This window comes from Oryx dammah, unplaced genomic scaffold (assembly GCF_014754425.2).
Source record: "Oryx dammah isolate SB20612 unplaced genomic scaffold, SCBI_Odam_1.1 HiC_scaffold_7, whole genome shotgun sequence".
Lineage (NCBI taxonomy): Eukaryota > Metazoa > Chordata > Mammalia > Artiodactyla > Bovidae > Oryx > Oryx dammah.
The window spans coordinates 40,612,785-40,631,257 of NW_024070191.1; the positions used below are offsets into that span (position 1 = coordinate 40,612,785).

Here is an 18,473-nt window from a genome sequence, read left to right on the forward strand (position 1 = left end):
TGAAAACTATATGTATACTGAGTATTTTCACTGCAGCATGAATAACAACAGCTAAAAATCTATGAACAAGCTAAACGTCCAACCAGCATTCCCAAGGCCGAACTGGAGGATGGTGGTGGAGAAAAGATTCCTGGGTAAAAACCACCACTTTGGGTGAGTCTCTGTGGGGTGGTCAAGACGTAGCTGGTGGCATATGGATGTCACATGTCACCTCACTGCTGATACGTCAGGCTGTGTGATGCTTCCAGAACAAATCCAAATAATGAGTATTTTTCTCCAAATGATGGACATTTATAAAAGCTCAACTGTTCACAAATAGTCGGTTCTCTCTCTTACCTGGTGAAATCTCACTTCCCCACATTGAACTCAGGTAGAGCCATGGAACTTGCTTCAGACGACTCCCTGAGAAAAAGCTCTGAAAGCTGGGGTGCTGCACCACCCTCCCTTTGCCTTTGCCCTTTGCCCTTTGCCATGGACAGCCGGTGATGTGCTAGAGTGGCTATTCCAGTAGCCTGGTTTCTGAGATGAGGACCATGACCAGCCCTCCATGAACATGTAGTTTGTTCAAGAAATAAACCTTTATAATTTTAAGCCACTGAGATGTAGAGGTTGTTACTGAAGCCTAATCTAGTCTACCTGACTGATCCAATATACCTAATTTCCCTTAGGAATCTCAGAATTTGGAGATGGAATGAGAGCTTAGAATTGAAAGGATAAAACAAACAATTGAATTTTTGAGAGCTTATTCTACATAAGTGAAGTGAAGTGAAAGTAGTTCAGTCGTGACCGACTCTCTGAGACCCCATGGATTATGCAGTGCATGGAACTCTCCAGGCCAGAATTCTGGAGTGGGTCGCGTTTCACTTCTCCAGGGGATCTTCCCAACCCAGGGATCGAACCCAGGCCTCCCGCATTGCAGGCGGATTCTTTACCAGCTAAGCCACCAGGAATACTAGAGTGGGTAGCCTGACTCCTCTCCAGCGCACCTTCCTGACCCAGGAATTTAACCTGGATCTCCCGCATCACAGGCGGATTCTTTACCAACTGAGCTCTCAGAGCAGCTCATTATGTAAAGTCACCCTCAAGAAATTTAAGAGCAGAGAAATGATGCAATGTAGCAACAGTAAGGTAGCAGCCACCCTACAACTGATTTAATATAGCATGGTACTTAAAGGTGTATGGATTTTAATAGAAAAATGGCCAAAGGATTACAATAGAAGGTCACCATAAGACAAAGTCAGACAAATATAAAAAGCAGGCTCGACTTCCTGAATTCATTCAGCGTCAAACAAGGCTTTGCGGTCATAAGAAAGTGCAATTAACAGTAACTTAACGCAACAAAGCTTTCTGGTTCGTGCAGGATGATGGGGTTGAGCAGCTTTTTCTACCATTTTGTAGCCACGAGATCAGAATCACTGGCCTTCATTGACTTGCCAGCTCCTGATTATCTTGGAAGGAGATGTGCCATTTGTTTTCATGTATTGGCAAGAATGTCACTAAGACCCCTACCTAAAGTAGGGGCACTGGGTGAAACAGCTCAGCCGTATGCCCAGGAAAAAAGCTATGGTGTGGGGCTTTGCTTCTGCCACACTCAGAAGAGTAGAAATAAAAGTAGAAGATCATGGCATCTGGTCCCATCACTTCATGGGAAATAGATGGGGAAACAGTGGAAACAGTGTCAGACTTTATTTTTTGGGCTCCAAAATCACTGCAGATGGTGATTGCTGCCATGAAATTAAAAGACGCTTACTCCTTGGAAGGAAAGTTATGACCAACCTAGACAGCATGTTCAAAAGTAGAGACATTACTTTACCAACAAAGGTCCGTCTAGTCAAGGCTATGGTTTTTCCAGTGGTCATGTATGGATGTGAGCTGGACTGTGAAGAAAGCTGAGCGTCGAAGAATTGATGCTTTCGAACTGTGGTGTTGGAGAGGACTCTTCCTGAAGAGTCCTTGGGACTGCAAGGAGATCAAACTAGTCAATCAGTCCTGAATATTCATTGGAAGGAAATATTCAGGAAATATTTCAGGACATGACTGACTAAACTGATCCTGTTTACTGTCTCTGTAATTTTGCTTTTTCCAGAATGTGATATAGATGGAATCATACAGTAATATACATACTGTATATTAACTCCGCCACTCTGCTTCTAGGAATTAATCCTATAGATAAATGAAGATATATGCAAAAAACTTTTTGTAAAAGAGACTGGAAAAAAAGACACTCATCAGTAGGGGCCATATTAAACAGCTTAGGCACATCAATATGACAAATACTGTGCACTCATAAAAAAGAACAAGGAAGAGCTTGCTGAGCTGGTGTAGAATAAACTCAGATTATGTTGCTGTTCACGCACTCGGTTGTGTCCAACTCTTTGCGACCCCATGGACGGCAGCACGCCAAGCTTCCCTATCCTTCACCATCTCCCGGAGCTTGCTCAGACTCACATCCATTGAGTGATACCTTCAGAGATATATAGCTACACGAAAAAAAAATCAACATGTATATAATAGCCTACCATTCGGGCAAAACAGAAAAAAATACATATATATTGTATTTATATGAGTTACGTCCTGATGGGAAAAACCTACTGATCACACTATCTCCAGAATGGGAACTGGAGAGGCAGTAAAACTTCTATCGTAGTCTTTTTTGAATTTTCAGCCATGTCAGTGTATTACATAACGAAACTAAATGTTTGAGAGGCTAGTAATTCAGACTGCCACTGGGCAACCTTGAGCAGTTGCTTCCTTAATGACAAGTCTCCATCTTCTGAGGTTGTAAAAATCCAACTGCCCTACTGCTGAAGAAAATCCTAATAATCAATTGGGGTATACCCGAACCAACTGGTGATCTTTCCAATGGGTGCAACCTACGGGGTTGTCAGGGAAAGCTTCTGAGGTGACATGTATTTCCTGATGAGCATTCCTGTAATACAGGCATTAGAAAGGGCCTGAAGTGCCTGAGAAACTGCCAGGAGTGGGATGAGCTATTACAGAATGAGGTCGGCAGTGAGACCACAGGGTGGGGGGCAAGGAAGACCATGGAAGCCATTCAGACTGTGATCTTAATATAGGGAACCCCGACCTTTGACCTCCCCTCCCCAAGTGGCAACCCAAACAGTTGGAAAAAAACCTTTCAAACAAGTTTTTCTAATTCATGCAAGGACCAAAGAAGTGTGAGAAAAACTAAGTACATTTCCCCTGAAATTGTCTGTTTCTGCCATAATTTTGTCTTCTTGCAGGCTGGTTTGCATTAAAGCCTACTAGTATTAAATGACAAAAGATAACAGAAGGTCCATTTGTTTTGGTTTAAGACATTTATTCTCTTATTATGTAGTTGAACAACCTCTACACACAAAATATGGTTTAAGATTTTTTTGAGTTGGAAGGAATTTGGGTCTTAAAAGGTTCTGCAAGCCTGTTTTCTGGAAATCACTTAAGTGGGTCTTTTTAAAAACCCTTGAAGAAAAAAAATTGGTTCAAGAAAACCAGCAATTAAATTTCAAAATCAAACTATTTATGAAGATAGCCAGCCAAGAATTGGGGTAATTCCTCTTCTGTATTTCCTACACTCAAGTCCACCCTGGGAAACAGAAGCCTAGTCTACAGGAAGACATGATGGAACGAGCAGAATGAGGTGGTAGGGGCAACCACAGCTGGTGGCCCAGCCAGTCTGGAACTGAGGCTGGTTTCAGCAGGGATGGGAACTGTAGACAGCATCAAGTTGGAGGCCAGCTGAACTTGCACGGACACCAACGCTGAGTTTTCTCAGTAGCCTTTTAAGAATGGAGTGACTTGACCCTAAAGAACAGATTACACTTAGCTATGACACTTTTAAATCTAACCACCCCTATTTCCGCCATCCCCTAATGTGGCTTAGAGTTCATGATGGTCACAAACTAATCCCAGGGAAAACATTTGAACTTTTTGATCCAAGTTTTTCTTGTCGTCTTACACTTGAAAGGGATCTGATGAACACCAAGCTCCCAATCCTAACATCACTACCTTACAAACCTTAGGGCTAATTAACCCCCCCCACACACACACCCACTTATCTAATGTTCAATTTCCGTCAGTTTTAATTGACACCAGTGTAAATACGACCATTTTGCACAAAGTTCAGTATTCTACAGATCCCAAAGCCTGAACTAGGAGCTTTTGAACTTCAGTGGTACCATGGGAGGCCAAGGCAATTTAATTTAGGTAAACCAGGATTTGATTCATTTGTCAGAACCCTCTTGCAACAGGTCTATTCAATTCTCTTAAAAATGGTGGGATTACTTTTTGCTTTTCAGAAGCAGAAGTTACACAAATGTAGTATTAGATTAAGCCTAAATGTGGGCCCTAGTCAAAAATTTCGTTATTTTTCTGCATATGATCACGAAAAAGGATCAGGACACCCTTCACATTGCCAATGAAAACCCAAGTGAAAACGCTGTCCCTGCCAAACTCCATAAAACTGCAGAGCATTGCATCACCCCAATAAAATCGCAGGTCTCACCACATGCATCAACAAATCTACAGGGTTAAGTTTCTGCACTCCTTTTACAGAATTTTACACCTATTGTACCAAACAGTATTTTAAACACACATCAACTCCCTAATAAAGCAAAAACAAAGGCATTTCCCTTATTAAAAACAAGATACACCATCACTTCATATACACTTTATATGTGTAAGTTAACTTCAATAAGTCTTCAAACATTATTGCACTTTAACTTTCATAATTTGACAATGCATTCAATGAGGCAATCTGCAGACAACTAGTTTTAACAAACAAATTAAAAAACACTTTTAAGCAGACAAGAACGTCCTAAATTGTTTATTAGGTAAGAACTTTACAAACATTACGTATATTAGCGGTAGCGGTGGAGCTGGAGAGTATTGCGCCTTCTCCACGCTGCACGGCGAGAGCCACCAATAGTGTGGTGGAACTTGTGGCCCTTGCCCAGGCCGCGGCTCTTTCTGCCGGCAGATGTCAGCCCCCGCATCTCCCTGTGCTTGTGGACTGGTTTGGTGATCCACTGGGTGTCAGGGTTTCTTCTGATAGCTTTATGGAATGGATCAATGAGGATAACCTCAAAGAATTTGTACGTAGAATCTTCACCAACCCAGTAGGAATTCAGGACCCTCAGGGCCCCACAGTGGCGGCCAGCACGCTCCTAGGACAGGAAACAAAGGCCCAAGGTCAGCCTTCCACACATCCCAGTAACAAATCAGACAGCAATTCACTACACGAGAGACTAAAGCTTCTGACTTAAACTACTCAAATAGCATCTCCCCACAGGCTGGGACCCCAAGTAGAAGATGACTTACTAGAAAATAACACAAACATGCTTATTTGAAACCTTTCTCTTACTACCTTCTTGCCAATTAAGGTGTGAATATGATTATCTAGCTAACCAAACTTAGTATTCTGGAACCCTGCACTTTTCTAGTACAACAGAAGGGTTACCAAACTTAAGAGAATTCTGAAGGCTACAAAGGTCTCTTCTGGTCTTCTATGCCTTTTCTTTGAAAACAAAATACTTTTAGCTTATGGAAGGCAACAGGCCCATGTTGGCCAACCTCTTCAACAGGGCATAGCTTAATTTACTAACCAAGAAAGACAATTCATAACCAGTAACACCTGGGGAGACTTCCTCTTTAAGATGTTCAATTGCCCTTTAAAAGTTTTAGGCTCCACAGGTTCACATTAATTTATATGACCTATGAGAGATTCCCAAATGAAAACTAAATTCTGGTAGCAACTCAACTTGACTGCATGTCTGTGCTTACTGATCCCATGGACTGTAGCCCACCAGGTTCCTCCGTCCATGGGATTTTTCAGGCAAGAATACTGGAGAGGGTTGCCATTTCATCCTCCAGGGAACCTTCCCTTCCCAAGGATCGAACTTGCATCTTCTGCACTGTAGGCAGATTCTTTACCACTTAAGCTGAGAGGACGGTGGGGGAGATGGGCAAGAAACCCTTTTCTGTATCATGTCAGAACCTAATTCCACCTGTTTATGTGTTAGAAAAGGGGAATTCCATCATTACAAACCAAACTGGATGACACCCAACACAATGTTATGTATTTCTCTTCCCCTTACAAAAGGCTTTATCTCCCCATCTGTCCAATTTAAACGTTGATGGAGAGTTGTCTTTAAAAAAAATACTGCATCTATAAAGGTCTTGCACTTTTTTCCCTAAGTAGGGGTTGGAAAAGATTTACTGAGGTTAGCAAGAATAAAAATCACCAAGCCACATTTCAAACACAACAGGGCTCACCTAGGTACAAATGAACCACCGAACAGCGGCCCAGATCCTTCTCCATCACCTCCAGGAGGTGACCAACACGCGCGCCACTCAAAAAGCCTCTTACCTCCGCAACCGACTGCAGGCTTCGAGCGAACTTGAGCTGGTTGACACCATGGTGCACAGGCTTGCCGTAGGTGGCACCCTTAGGAACTGGGCGTTTGCGGCCCCCGCGGCGCACACGGATCCGGTATATGACATAGCCTGTTTGAGTGGAGGACAGGGAGGCGTGAGGGTGGAGGCCTCGGGACGGGTTTCCCACGCCGCCACCCCAGGCGCGCCCCCCGCCCCGCGGGCCCCTCACCTTGTTTGGCCTTGTAGCCCAGCCTGCGCGCCTTGTCGGGCCGGGTGGGGCGCGGGGCGCGGTGCAGCGCCGAGAGCTGGCGGTACTGCCAGCAGCGCACCCGCAGCAGGAAGCGCATCACGTCCGACTGCTTCTTCCTCCACAGCTCCTGGATGTACTTGTAGGCGCCCATGTCGGCTCACCCTGGGGACACGCGGGTGTCAGCACGCGCGCCGTGGGCAGCCGCCCGGCTCACCGCCCGCCGACACCAGGCAGGCGCGGTGATGGCGCGGCGCGGGTCAAGACGCCCAGTCCTCCCGGCCCGCCGGCCTCGCTTTCGGACGCCCGAGGCCCGGCTGCCCGCACCTCAGCCCCCGCGCGTCCCTCTCCTCCGCGCCCCGGGCCCAGGTCGGGTCCGCGCCGCCATCACCGCACCCCCCCAGCCCGCTCCGGGGGGCTGTCTTTCCGCGCCCGCGCTGCCCCGCGTCTCAATCGAACCCGCGCCGCGCAGAGAGCAGGAGAAACTCCCAGGACGCAGGGTCCCCAAGCCTGGATGGCCGACGTGAAGGGAGATCGGCGGCGGATGAAGCGGCGAATATCCTGACGCTGCCTACCTGATGGCTGCCGCCTGACGGAAAGGATTGAACCTTTCTCCCACAATCCCTTTGGCGCTCCGCCCCCCCCACGACAGCGAGCCACCTTCCGGTGGAAAGCGGCGGTGGCGCAGGGCCTCATGGGATGTGTAGTTCCGGCAGCGAGCCGATGGGCGGAGTTCGGCCAGGATTGGGCGCGACCTGCCTCAGAGTCCCGCCCCCTGCTGCCCGGGACGCGCGCCTCCGAGCCGGCGGCGAGCGTCCGCGGCGAGGTTCGGGCAGCCGAGCGTCTGCGGCTGAGAGGCAGGTTGGGGGCGGGGCTCGCGGGGCCGCGGCGCTCCCGGGCGGGCTTGCGGGGGCTGCGGGCGCCCCCTCTCCCTGGACGGACGCGCGCACAGGCCGGGGGGTCCCGCCAGGTGGGCCGCTGGAGGCGCGGGGGCTTCGCGGCGGCGGCCTCGCCCCTCCCGGAGCAGCTGGGGTCGCAGACCCCGCTCTGAGGGGTTTCCTCCAGATGGGGTTGCGGGGGCGCGGGGCGGGGACGGGGCCCGCCCGGGTGGCGCTTTTCCTGCGTGCAGGTCTGGCCCTGGGTTTGCTCCGTCAGAACCACGGGTTTGGGTTTTTTTTTTTTTTTTTAACCTATTTATATGCCACAATCTGGTCGGCAGGTGCGAGCGTTTTCGGGGGTGGGGGAAAGCTGAGAAAATGCAGACCTTTTGTGTTGCGTTCTTCATTGACAGTTTATATACTGGCTTTTTTCTTTCTTTCTTTCTTTCTTTTTGTTTTGGCACCTCCAGAGTATTTTCATTTTAGAAATGAAGTGGTTTAACTCTTTTACACATTCTAAGTTGAAATGGGGCGAAGGTGTAGGAGACTCCTTTGTCGTCTAAATTAATAGGTTTGGTTAGTTTCCAGACCCATTTCCGATCTTGCTTGTTTTCTTCCCTAGTTGCAGTGGTACCCTTGTAAAAGCCCTGACAGGGACTTTGATTTATGAAGTGCGTCGTGTGCGCCCTGCTGCTGGGAAGGTGGCTGGGGTCGTGGCAAAGATTCTAGCTTCTTGGAATAGGGCAATCAACATACATATATTGTGTTCTGTGTTAAGTGCTAAGGACAGGCGTTGACGGGAGCGAAGCGGTGGGGAGTATTGGGATGGGGGTAGAAATTTCGGCCAGAATCTTCAGGGTGACATTTGAGGAAAAGCTTGAGCCCCGGGCCTGATCTCAGTCAGAGGGAACAGTGCCAAGCTGGCGAGTACCTGCGTTAATAGAACAGCCGTGTGGCTGGAATCGAGCCACAGGGGAAACTAGCAAGCGACATCAAAGAGGTGGAGGTTCTTATGAGGATTGTGGGTTTGCAGACTTTCTGAGATTGGAAACCGCTGGAAGGGTTTGAGCAGAAGGGTGGCTTCATGTGACCTACATTTTAAAAGGATCGTTTGGGGGAATTCTCTGGCTCTGCACTGCTTTCAGTGCTATGGCCCGGGCTCAGTCCCTGACTGGGGGGAATTATTAAAAGATCCCACAAGCAAGCGCAGCCAAAAAAAGAAAAGATCATTTGAGGCTAAAAGGAAGAAAGGAAAAAGTGGCCAGTTAGGAAGTTGTATTCATTTTCCTATTGTTGCTGAAACAAATTACAGCAACTTTACAGACTTAAAACGGTACACATTTGTTGTCTTATGGTTCTGTAGGTCAGAAATCTCACTAGGCTAAAGTCGGGCTGTCTCTTGGGGCTGTGTTTTCTTTTAGAGGCTCTAGGGGAGAATCCATTTCCTTTCTTTTCCAGCTTCTAAAGGCCACCTGCGTTCCTTGGCTCCTTACTCCTTCATTGGCAAAACCAGCATTGTCGCATCTTCAAATCTCTGTCTCTCTTTCTGACCCTCTGGTCCCTCCTTGTAAAGACACTTGTGGTGATGTTGGGTCCACTCAGATAATCCGGGGTGATCTCCCCCTCTCAGGTTCTTAATTTAGTCACAACCTCAGAAGTTTTGTAACCTAGAAGTCCATGTAAAGTAGAGTACTCACGGATTTGGGGAATATGACACGGGCATCTTTGAGAGACCGCGTGAGAGAAGATGGTGCCTTGGGCTACTTCATTAGTGATGGAGGTGCTAACTGGTCCAGCCATGGATGCATTCCAAAGGTAGAAGGTTTATTGATCAGATGTGGGGTGTGAGAAAGATTAGTCAAGAACTATTGATTGCAAAGTTGGAATCATCATTTGGAAAGAGGATTCTGGCAATGTGGTTCAGTTCAGTTCAGTCGCTCAGTCATGTCTGACTCTTTGTGACCCCATGAGTCGCAGCACGCCAGGCCTCCCTGTCCATCACCAACTCCCGGAGTTCACTCAAACTCACGTCCATCGAGTCAGTGATGCCATCCAGCCATCTCATCCTCGGTCGTCCCCTTCTCCTCCTGCCCCCAATCCCTCCCAGCATCAGAGTCTTTTCCAATGAGTCAACTCTTCGCATGAGGTGGGAAAGTACTGGAGTTTCAGCTTTAGCATCATTCCCTCCAAAGAAATCCCAGGGCTGATCTCCTTCAGAATGGACTGGTTGGATCTCCTTGCAGTCCAAGGGACTCTCAAGAGTCTTCTCCAACACCACAGTTCAAAAGCATCAATTCTTCAGCGCTCAGCCTTCTTCACAGTCCAACTCTCACATCCATACATGACCACTGGAAAAACCATGTGATTAATGACTGCTAATTTCTTAATTAGGTTTTGCAGTTTTGTTTCTTAATTTGCAATGTCTTGTAGTAATTTTGCAAGATTTGGGTTGGTATTTTCAATTGATTTTGAAATTTCTGAGGGCAGTGATCATTTCTGGTTTTGCCCTCTGCTTTATCCCTAGTGCTTGTCATTATGATAATCACTCAGTAAATATTTACTGAATGAGTAGAAGAATGGTAAACTGGAGTGTGCTTATTGTATTTACTATGTGTAATGTTGTTTGCAAAACTCTTAATATATATTTATGTAAGTAAAATGTATTCATATATGGGTAAGTGGAAGTACTGCACACAATCCATTATGTTTACATAAACCAATGCACAGGAGTAGAAATTTTCCTCCTGCTATGCTTACATGAGAAGATCCATAACATCTCTTTATGAAGTCAACAGTGTTTCAGTGTTAATATTTTTCCAGTTGCATAAAAAAAGTTGTCTTTTACTTTAAAACTAGAATGATTTCCTTAAAACAGCGGTACTCACAATTTCAGGTTGTCAGCTGTCTCTGATGGCTCTTCAAAGAGAATACTGACAGGGCTTTATTTTCAACAGAATGGATTAGATCACATTTTTATTCTCTAACCACGTTATTGATTAGCCTGGAAGGCAAACCAATATGTATTTAAGACTGTATCGGATTTTGTCTGTTAAGCATATTTTCTTAGTCATTTATTAATCCATCAGAGTATCAGGGATGCATAGATCCCAGATTGAATTTTATTGTCCAGCAGTTTCTTAGGGTAGGAACTGTACAAGCATCCTTAGCTACCGCTTTTGGTGTTAACCTCGTGTTGACGTGGTTTCTGGGTAAGTAGTTTCCGGGCTCGTAACTTCAGAGCGTTAGAAGGAGCCTTCGAGGTCAGCTGTCTACTCTGGAGCCTCTCAGACTTTCAAAACCTGGTTTTGGTAAGCGGCTTGGCCACCCCGTCTCTTCCTGTGACTCCCGGCCCATTTAGGGCATTGAAGATGACCTCCTTTTATATTTGGAAGGAAATGGTGCATATCTATTATGTTTGGGGAATTATGAAATATTATAATGCTTAGAGAACTGAGCTTTTAGTAATTTTTGTTTGTAAATATGAGTGTATATAAATAAGTGTGAGAACAGTTTCTTTGTACGTCATGAGAGTCCCTGCCATCATGATCATGCATAAAAAATGAAGTGTTTTTGTGTGTGTTTAATGTTATTCATTCAGAATCCTACCTTAGATGTTAATTTTTTTGAAGGATTCATACTTTTAAGAAATGAATTTTATAGAGGCATGGTTGATGTACAATATTATATGCTGCTGCTGCTGCTAAGTCGCTTCAGTTGTGTCTGACTCTGTGCGACCCCATAGACGGCAGCCCACCAGGCTCCCCCGTCCCTGGGATTCTCCAGGCAAGAACACTGGAGTGGGTTGCCATTTCCTTCTCCAATGCATGAAAGTGAAAAGTGAAAGTGAAGTCGCTCAGTCCTGTCCGACTCTTGGCGACCCCACCAGAGTTTCAGATGTACAACAGTGATTTGCAGTTTTAAATTATATTTGGCTATATTCCCTGTGCTGTACAGTGTAGCCTTATGACTTACTTATTTTACACACAGTAGCTTGTGCCTCAGAATTCATATTTTTTATCTGATGGTAAAGCAGGGCACTGATCTTTGGGTTTATGTAGTGTTATTGTTTTCCACGTGAAGACAACTAAGAACCTAGAACGGCTCAGGTGTGTTTTAAGGAATCACACTCTCATCTTTGTTTTCCTTTTGGTGGTATAAAATATTTACCATAGTCTGTTCTGTTTTCTTTCTTTCCTTCTCTCTTTCCTAAAAAACCTTAAAATCCTTATCTAGTGTTTGAATCACCTCTTTTTCAGTTCCTTTTGCTGTTTGCCCTTGATGAAGTTTCCTCTGAGGTAATGAAGTAACTAACTCCTGCAATTTCTTATACACAAATACAAAATAATGCATATTTTTAACATACTTTATCTGCCAGTCACAAGGGATCAAAGTACAATTGCAGTATACCACTTTTAAAGCAGATAATTAAGACTACTTCCAAAGAGTCTCAGGAATATTTGACTTCTGGATTTCTCTCCAAAGAGTCTCAGGAATATTTGACTTCTGGATTTCTCAGGAGTCTGTTGATTTCAGCATTTTTTCAGTTTTCTACAGTCCCTAGCACTCGTACCCGCCTCCCTTTCACAGAGTCTGTTGTTGGTAATCATTGGGCTTTTTTTTTTTCTTAAAACAGCAGCTTCCCCCAACTACAGTACGTACCTACCCTTTTAAAGCACTGGAATTTTTTTTGAAGGTTGGTATAGTATGTGGTAATGGGGGACTTTTTTGATTGAACAGTAAAGGGAGAAGAAGTGAGGATTGGTATTTACAAATTCTGTGGGGCTGAGATGTTTTGGAGGAAGGGAAGTAACAATAGAAAACAGTAGAAAAATCAGAATTTAGATTCCAACGGCAACCTTTCTGACAGCAGTTAGTTTGTGCTGCCATCACTTTCCTGTTCTCTTCTCTCATAGTTAGATGGCAACTGTCTTTAAATTTTAACTATTATTATTTTTAATAATTCTCACTTGGCATGCAAATCCCATTAAAAAAATTTATTTGGCTGCACCAGCTCTTAGTTGCAGTACGTGGGATCTTTAGTTGTGGCGTGTGGGTTCTAGTTCCCTGACCCAGGATCGAGCCCATGGCTCCTGCTTTGGGAGCACAGAGTCTTCACCACTAGACCGCCAGGGAAGTCCCAAATTTTAACTAATATTAAAAACCCTTTGAAAGAAAGATTCAGTAGTATAACTTACAGAAGACCACAATGTGGAGAGGGGGTAGAATCCTATGATAAAGGAAATGACATTAATCACAAATTCAGAAGGATCTGTAGAAAACCTTTTAATATAGGCCATAGCTGCTGCCATAGGTGGTACCATACCATAGATGACTAGTGTTACACTGAACCCTGCCCTTATAAAGATAGACTGAGAATTTTCCTGCTGCAAGTACTCTGAAACTGAAAAGAAAGTCCCCTAAGAGAAGTGGTTCTCCTGGAAATAGGTGATAAATATTCTTGGGAAGATTTCTCAGAAAGATTGCGAGCATGCCACCTAAGAAATAATGGTTCTATCACTTAAGTGGTGATGATTTGTCTGCTGGTAAAATGTAACATACTGCTCTGGAAATGAGCACTGTGTTATTACTGCACTATAATAATAGCAGCTTTAAAACTTTTCATGTGAGTCGTATTGTGGCTGACTTGGGTTATACATAGTTGTAGACTTTGACAATCTATGACAAAGGAAAGAATATATACAATGGAGGGGAAAAAAGTTTCTTCAGTAAGTGGTGCTGGGAAAACTGGACAGTTGCATATAATAGAGTGAAATTAAAACATTCCCTAGCACAATATACAAAAACTCTAAACAGACTAAAGATGCAAGATTGAAAACTATAAAACTCGTAGAAAACATAGGCAGAACGCTCTGACATAAATTTTAACAATGTTTGAATCTGTTTCCTAAGGCAAAGGAAACAAGAGCAAACATAAACAAATGGCACCTGTTTAAATCTGAAAGATTCTGCTCAGCAAAGAAAACCACTGACAAAATGAAAACGCACTGAATGGGAGAAAATATTTGCAAATAATATGATTGATAAGGGTTAATATCCAAAATATAACAATTCATTATCAAAAAACCCAAACAATCCAATGTAAAAATGAGTGACAGATCTGAATAGCCAGTTTTTCAAAGAAGACATACAGGTGGCCAATAGGCACATGGAAAGATGCTCAGCGTCATTCATCATCAGAGAAACGCGAATCAGAACCCCAGTGAGAGAGCACCTCTTATCTGTCAGCATGGCTGTCTTCAGGAGGTCTCCGAATAGCACGTGCTGGTGAGGAACTGGAGAAAAGGGCCCTCCTACACTGCTGATGGGAAGGTAAATTGGTGCAGCCTCTGTGGAGAACAGCCTAGCGGCTTCTCAAAGAACTAAGAACTAGCAAATGAGCCAGCATTGCCACTCCTGGGTTTACAGCCTAAGAAACCAAAACCACGCATTTGAAAAGGTACATATGCCACAACGTTCACTGTTATTTACAACGAACGAAATACGGAAGCAACCAAAGCGGTCACCCACAGGTGGATGGATAAAGTAGACACGGTATGCGCACACACGATGGAATACGCGCACACACGATGGAATATTACTCAGCCATAAAAAGAATGGCATTTTGCCGTTTACCACAACACGGGTGGACCTGGAGCGTATAAGAGACGAGGGCAAATACTGTATGTTACCACTTACATGTGGAATTAAAAAAAAAAAAAAAAAACAGACTAGTGAGCGTAACAGGAAAGACGTGAACTCACAGATCCAGACGACAAGCTAGTGGTTGCCATGGGGAGAAGGAAGCGGGAGGGGCCAATGCAGGAGGAGGGGATTAAGAGGAACAACTGTTATACAAGTCACATACATATAATCTCAAAGGATATATTGTACATACAGGGAATATAGCCAATAGTTCATAGTAACTGTTAATGGAGGGTAATCCATAAAAATTTCGAGTCACTTTGTACACTTGAAACTAATACTGGAAATCAGTTGTGTGCTTTGTGCGTGCCCGCTTGGGTCTGACTCTGCAGCCCTGTGGACTGTAGCCTGCCAGGCTCTCTGCGTGGAATTTCCCAGGCAAGAATACCACAGAGGGATCTTCCTGACTCAGGGATTGAACCCTCATCTCTCGTGTCTCCTACATTGTCAGGCAGATTCTTTACCACGAGTGCCACTTGGGAAACCCCGAGGAAATCAGCTATACCTCAGTTTAAAAGAATCACAGACTCTGAGAAAGTAGAGAAGGCTGATGGAAAGTTCTTTTTCGCTTAGTGTTTTAGATCTTGGTTAAAAACGAGTGATGTGCGACATGCGCATACAGAAAGCTGTCTGCAGGTCTCTCTTAGCGGATGCTTATTTGAACATTTTTGCTGTTTTCTGCCTTGAAGGAGTTGTGGCATCCCTTTTAAGTCAGAGTTACCGCATGTTCCACACTTCTGTTTTAGTCCCTCAGTCATGTCCAACTCTTGTGACCCCGTGGACTTTATCCCTCTAGGTTTCTCTGTCTGTGGAATTTCCCAGGCAGGGATACTGGAGTAGGTTGCATTTCCTGCTCCAGGGGATCTTCCCAACCCAGGGATTGAACCCACGTCTCCTACGGTGGCAAGTGGGTTCTTTACCACGGACCCCCCTGGGGAGCCCCTCCACACTTCTAGGTAAGAGAACTGGAGGACATGATGCTTAAGGTTTGTGTTGGAAGGTGACAAAAGGCAGTGTGGGAATCTGAATCCTCTCAGCAGGCTATTTTGTTGTAGTTAATGAGTCTTTTTTCTGTTTCTGCCTTGTCTTCTGTTACCTTGCCTTCTGGAAGATAAAAAAAAAAAACACCTTGAAGAAAATTCAATAAAATGTTACCTGATCTCTCTCTTCCTTGGATATGTGAGGAAGCAAAGAGGAAGGAGTTTTCCTTTTCTTTTGGTTTAAAGTGCCTGAGCAATTTTTCTAGCATGAAGAACCGTGACTCAGAAAGAATTGTGACTAAGACAGCCCCAAATCCAGTGTCTCACTATCCTGAGAAAAGACTTAACATTGGCATTGATGGTGTTAATGCTTCTTTCAAAAAAAGATGTCCATTCTCTATCCAAATTTTTATCTTCATGGCTCCTTAAAGTTTTACTTAAATGCTTGTTTCTCCAGGTAGACTGATGAGTAGGCAGTCTTTCAAGGATTGGATTTATCTACGATTCTGTTTGGATTGCTGTAGACTTTAATTAATATTGAAATAGTCTTTTTATAAGATGTCTCTATTCTGTTTGAAAACAAGCGTGTTTATACGTGTATTCTTGCGTTTCTCTAGGTTACCTCTGCAGGGATATTTACGGAACCATAGCACTGATTGCTCTAAGGGAGCATGTGGGAACCAGGGAATGGGGTTTGGAAGAATAAATGTTACTCTGTATTATCCCCCTGTGTACATATCACTGATTACATTTAAACATAGAAAAAGAAAAGGACTTTTTTCTTTTAAAGACCTTCTCTTCTCTTCACAGCCATCTCTGAAGAGAAGATGGGGAAAGGCTGTAAGGTGGTGGTCTGTGGCTTGCTGTCTGTGGGGAAGACGGCGATTTTGGAGCAGCTCCTTTATGGGAACCATACTATTGGTAAGATTTTTTTTCTCTAGTTTCTCTGTAGGCTCTGGGAACTGGTTGGGATCTTTGGTTGGCCACGCTGACCTAGAGATGGGTGAGGTGTTGTCTAGAGGGACCGGGAGGGTTGCAGAAGTTGACATAGATGGAAGGGGGATGTCGGGGCAAGGAGAAAATGTTTCTATATTGTCGACATTCAAGAGTGCTCGCACTTACTCTGTTAAAACAGGAGTTACAACAGGCAAGACAGGGTTGTCTGTGGTTTCCAGTAGATTATTTACATCATGAACAGCAGTCTTGGAGTCACAGACTCACTGACTTCAGGATACATTGATCTCTCATTCTCATTTCATACACAACTTTGCAATACCGCTGAATGGGTTTTAAGAATGGAAGAGACAGCTGTTTGCTGCAGTATGACCTACTTTTTGAATTGGATTATCTCATTCATTTATCCATTCATTGAGTTAAAAATTGTTCTGTACTTCCTCTGTGATCCAGGCTATGATGAGGCCTCTCTGGCCTTAAGGAGGTCACAGACATAGCAGAATGAAATGAGGCTTCTCTTAGGAAGAATCATGGATCTTTGAAGTGTTTGTCAGTGGCAAGAACCCTGGAGCACATTTCTATCTTATTTTTATTAACCATTTTGATGAGCTCTGATTCTACCTTCCCAAAATAATATTTAACAACTTTAGTTAACTCCACATTCGTTTTTTATTATGATGCCTGTGTCAGAAATTCCGAAAACATTTTGATTTCCCCAAAACCATAGCACCTGTCATAAATGCTGCATTAACAGTTGTGAAATTTTTACCCTCAGAATCTAATTTGTACAAAAAAACAAATTATGCCCAAGGGGGAAAAAGGAATTCCTTTATCCTGTCAAAACCCCCACAGCTTGTTTATGTAGGCTATGTCTTAAACGACATTTCTATTACATTAGAAATTAAAACTGAGGAAAATTTTAAATGTACTACTGAAAGTAAGAACAGTAAATTTATTACATGCTAAGGGAACAGATTTTTATGAAAAATAATTATATTTTCAAAAACAATTTAGTGAGAAGATGATTGTTGATTTACATTTCTGAAAATCGAATGTCCAGCCTAGTAGAAGGCGGCTGGATTGTGTCTGTATTCAGCCTGCTGTTGTGTGTTGTTTTAGTTGAAATACGTGAAGAACATCTGGCCTCACCCAAGTATGTGGTTGAAAAAGATAGGAGTATTTTAATAGCTTTGCAGATAGTTCAGGATTTGCTTTGATATTTCACTAAAACTCAGTCATTGATGGTTATGCAGTGTGAACCCTGAAACCACATCAGTGAGCTTGTATTACATTAAAGTCACATTGATCTGTCTTGCACATCAAATGGGTTTTTTACCCAAGCATGGTTTTTTATCGTGAATGGGTCATTTGGAAAATACTGATTTTCCGAATAACATTTGTTAATGTCATCACCAATGTCATTGCTGTTGGGAGGCTATCAAGTTTATGCCAATGGATAGAATTCTCCTTTATGCTTGAAAGCTCACAAATTTTATCGTTAACCACACATACTGTCAGTTATTTTCCTTGAAACGATAGACTCCGTTTATTCATCATTTTTTTGTGTGTCATTTCTTTAAAAAAAAAAAAAAGCCTAGTTCAGCTTGCAACTCGGACACAAGAACTTTTCCTCCAGTCACAATTATTGATTAAGTGAAATACTTAATGCAGACTTCCCATTAATCACATAGAATATTGAAAAGATAAAGATACATACTCAAAGATTGGGATTTAATAAATCTGGTAATTTTTCCTGCTTTATCAAGGATATTCTTAAATGCAATTGACTTTTTCTTTTTAAACTGCAGTAGGAGGTGGTGAGGAATTCAGCCACTAACACTGTTGGTGCCCCTGCCTGAATTTGTACTAAGCCAACACTGGTTTTACCCACCGTTACTTTTGCATCATCAGCAAATGTCAACATAGTGCAAAAGGTGAACACCTTAGTATTGTTACGAAAGAGGTTTTGCCCGTGTTGTTGTGTTTGGTTGCTCACTCGTGTCTGACCCTTGGCCCGTGTGGGTTCCCTGGAAGGAGGCCTCGAGGGATCTCTGGCAGACCCCACTTTGAGCTGCTGACACCGTGGGTGTTCTCAGCTGAGCAGTGTCATGCCCCGTGTCCCCTTCCTTCCTTTTTCTGTTTATGGAGGCTAACGTTTGCCCTGTTGATCATTTCTTCAGTTTTGTTTATACCTTTTCCTAATTCTTATGCATGTCCAGATGTTTCTGTTTTCTGTGAGGTCTGCTGTATCAGATAACCCACCACCACACGCGTGCACACACACACACACACTTTTTGCTGAGCCCTTCTGGGACCCGGCGTCCTCTGGGCCTGTTG

The 18,473-nt window shown here is 43.8% G+C and overlaps 2 protein-coding genes across 4 annotated transcripts in view; one reads left to right on the top strand and one right to left on the bottom strand.

The window, feature by feature from the left end:
- Positions 1–3,305: 3,305 nt before the first annotated feature.
- Positions 3,306–7,297, bottom strand: RPL15 (ribosomal protein L15). 2 transcript variants are annotated; one of them, XM_040243306.1, is made up of 4 exons: positions 7,198–7,297; positions 6,605–6,787; positions 6,368–6,504; positions 3,306–5,165 (listed from the first exon to the last, which is right to left on the bottom strand). In XM_040243306.1, the coding sequence occupies exons 2-4, from the start codon at positions 6,774–6,776 to the stop codon at positions 4,860–4,862; spliced, it is 615 nt and encodes a 204-aa protein (XP_040099240.1). In that variant the 5' UTR covers positions 6,777–6,787; positions 7,198–7,297; the 3' UTR covers positions 3,306–4,859. The 2 variants fall into 2 exon arrangements, with proteins under 2 accessions (XP_040099240.1, XP_040099241.1); XM_040243307.1 differs by having other exon boundaries at positions 7,082–7,260.
- Positions 7,204–18,473, top strand: part of NKIRAS1 (NFKB inhibitor interacting Ras like 1) — a 20,345-nt gene continuing 9,075 nt past the window's right edge. Inside the window, exons 1-2 of one of the 2 annotated variants that reach the window (XM_040243304.1) lie at positions 7,204–7,479; positions 15,993–16,103. In XM_040243304.1, the coding sequence (XP_040099238.1) occupies positions 7,317–7,479; positions 15,993–16,103 (274 nt within the window). In that variant the 5' untranslated portion in view covers positions 7,204–7,316. Of the gene's footprint in view, positions 7,484–15,992; positions 16,104–18,473 lie in introns of both variants that reach the window. The other variant, XM_040243305.1, reaches the window with a different exon arrangement.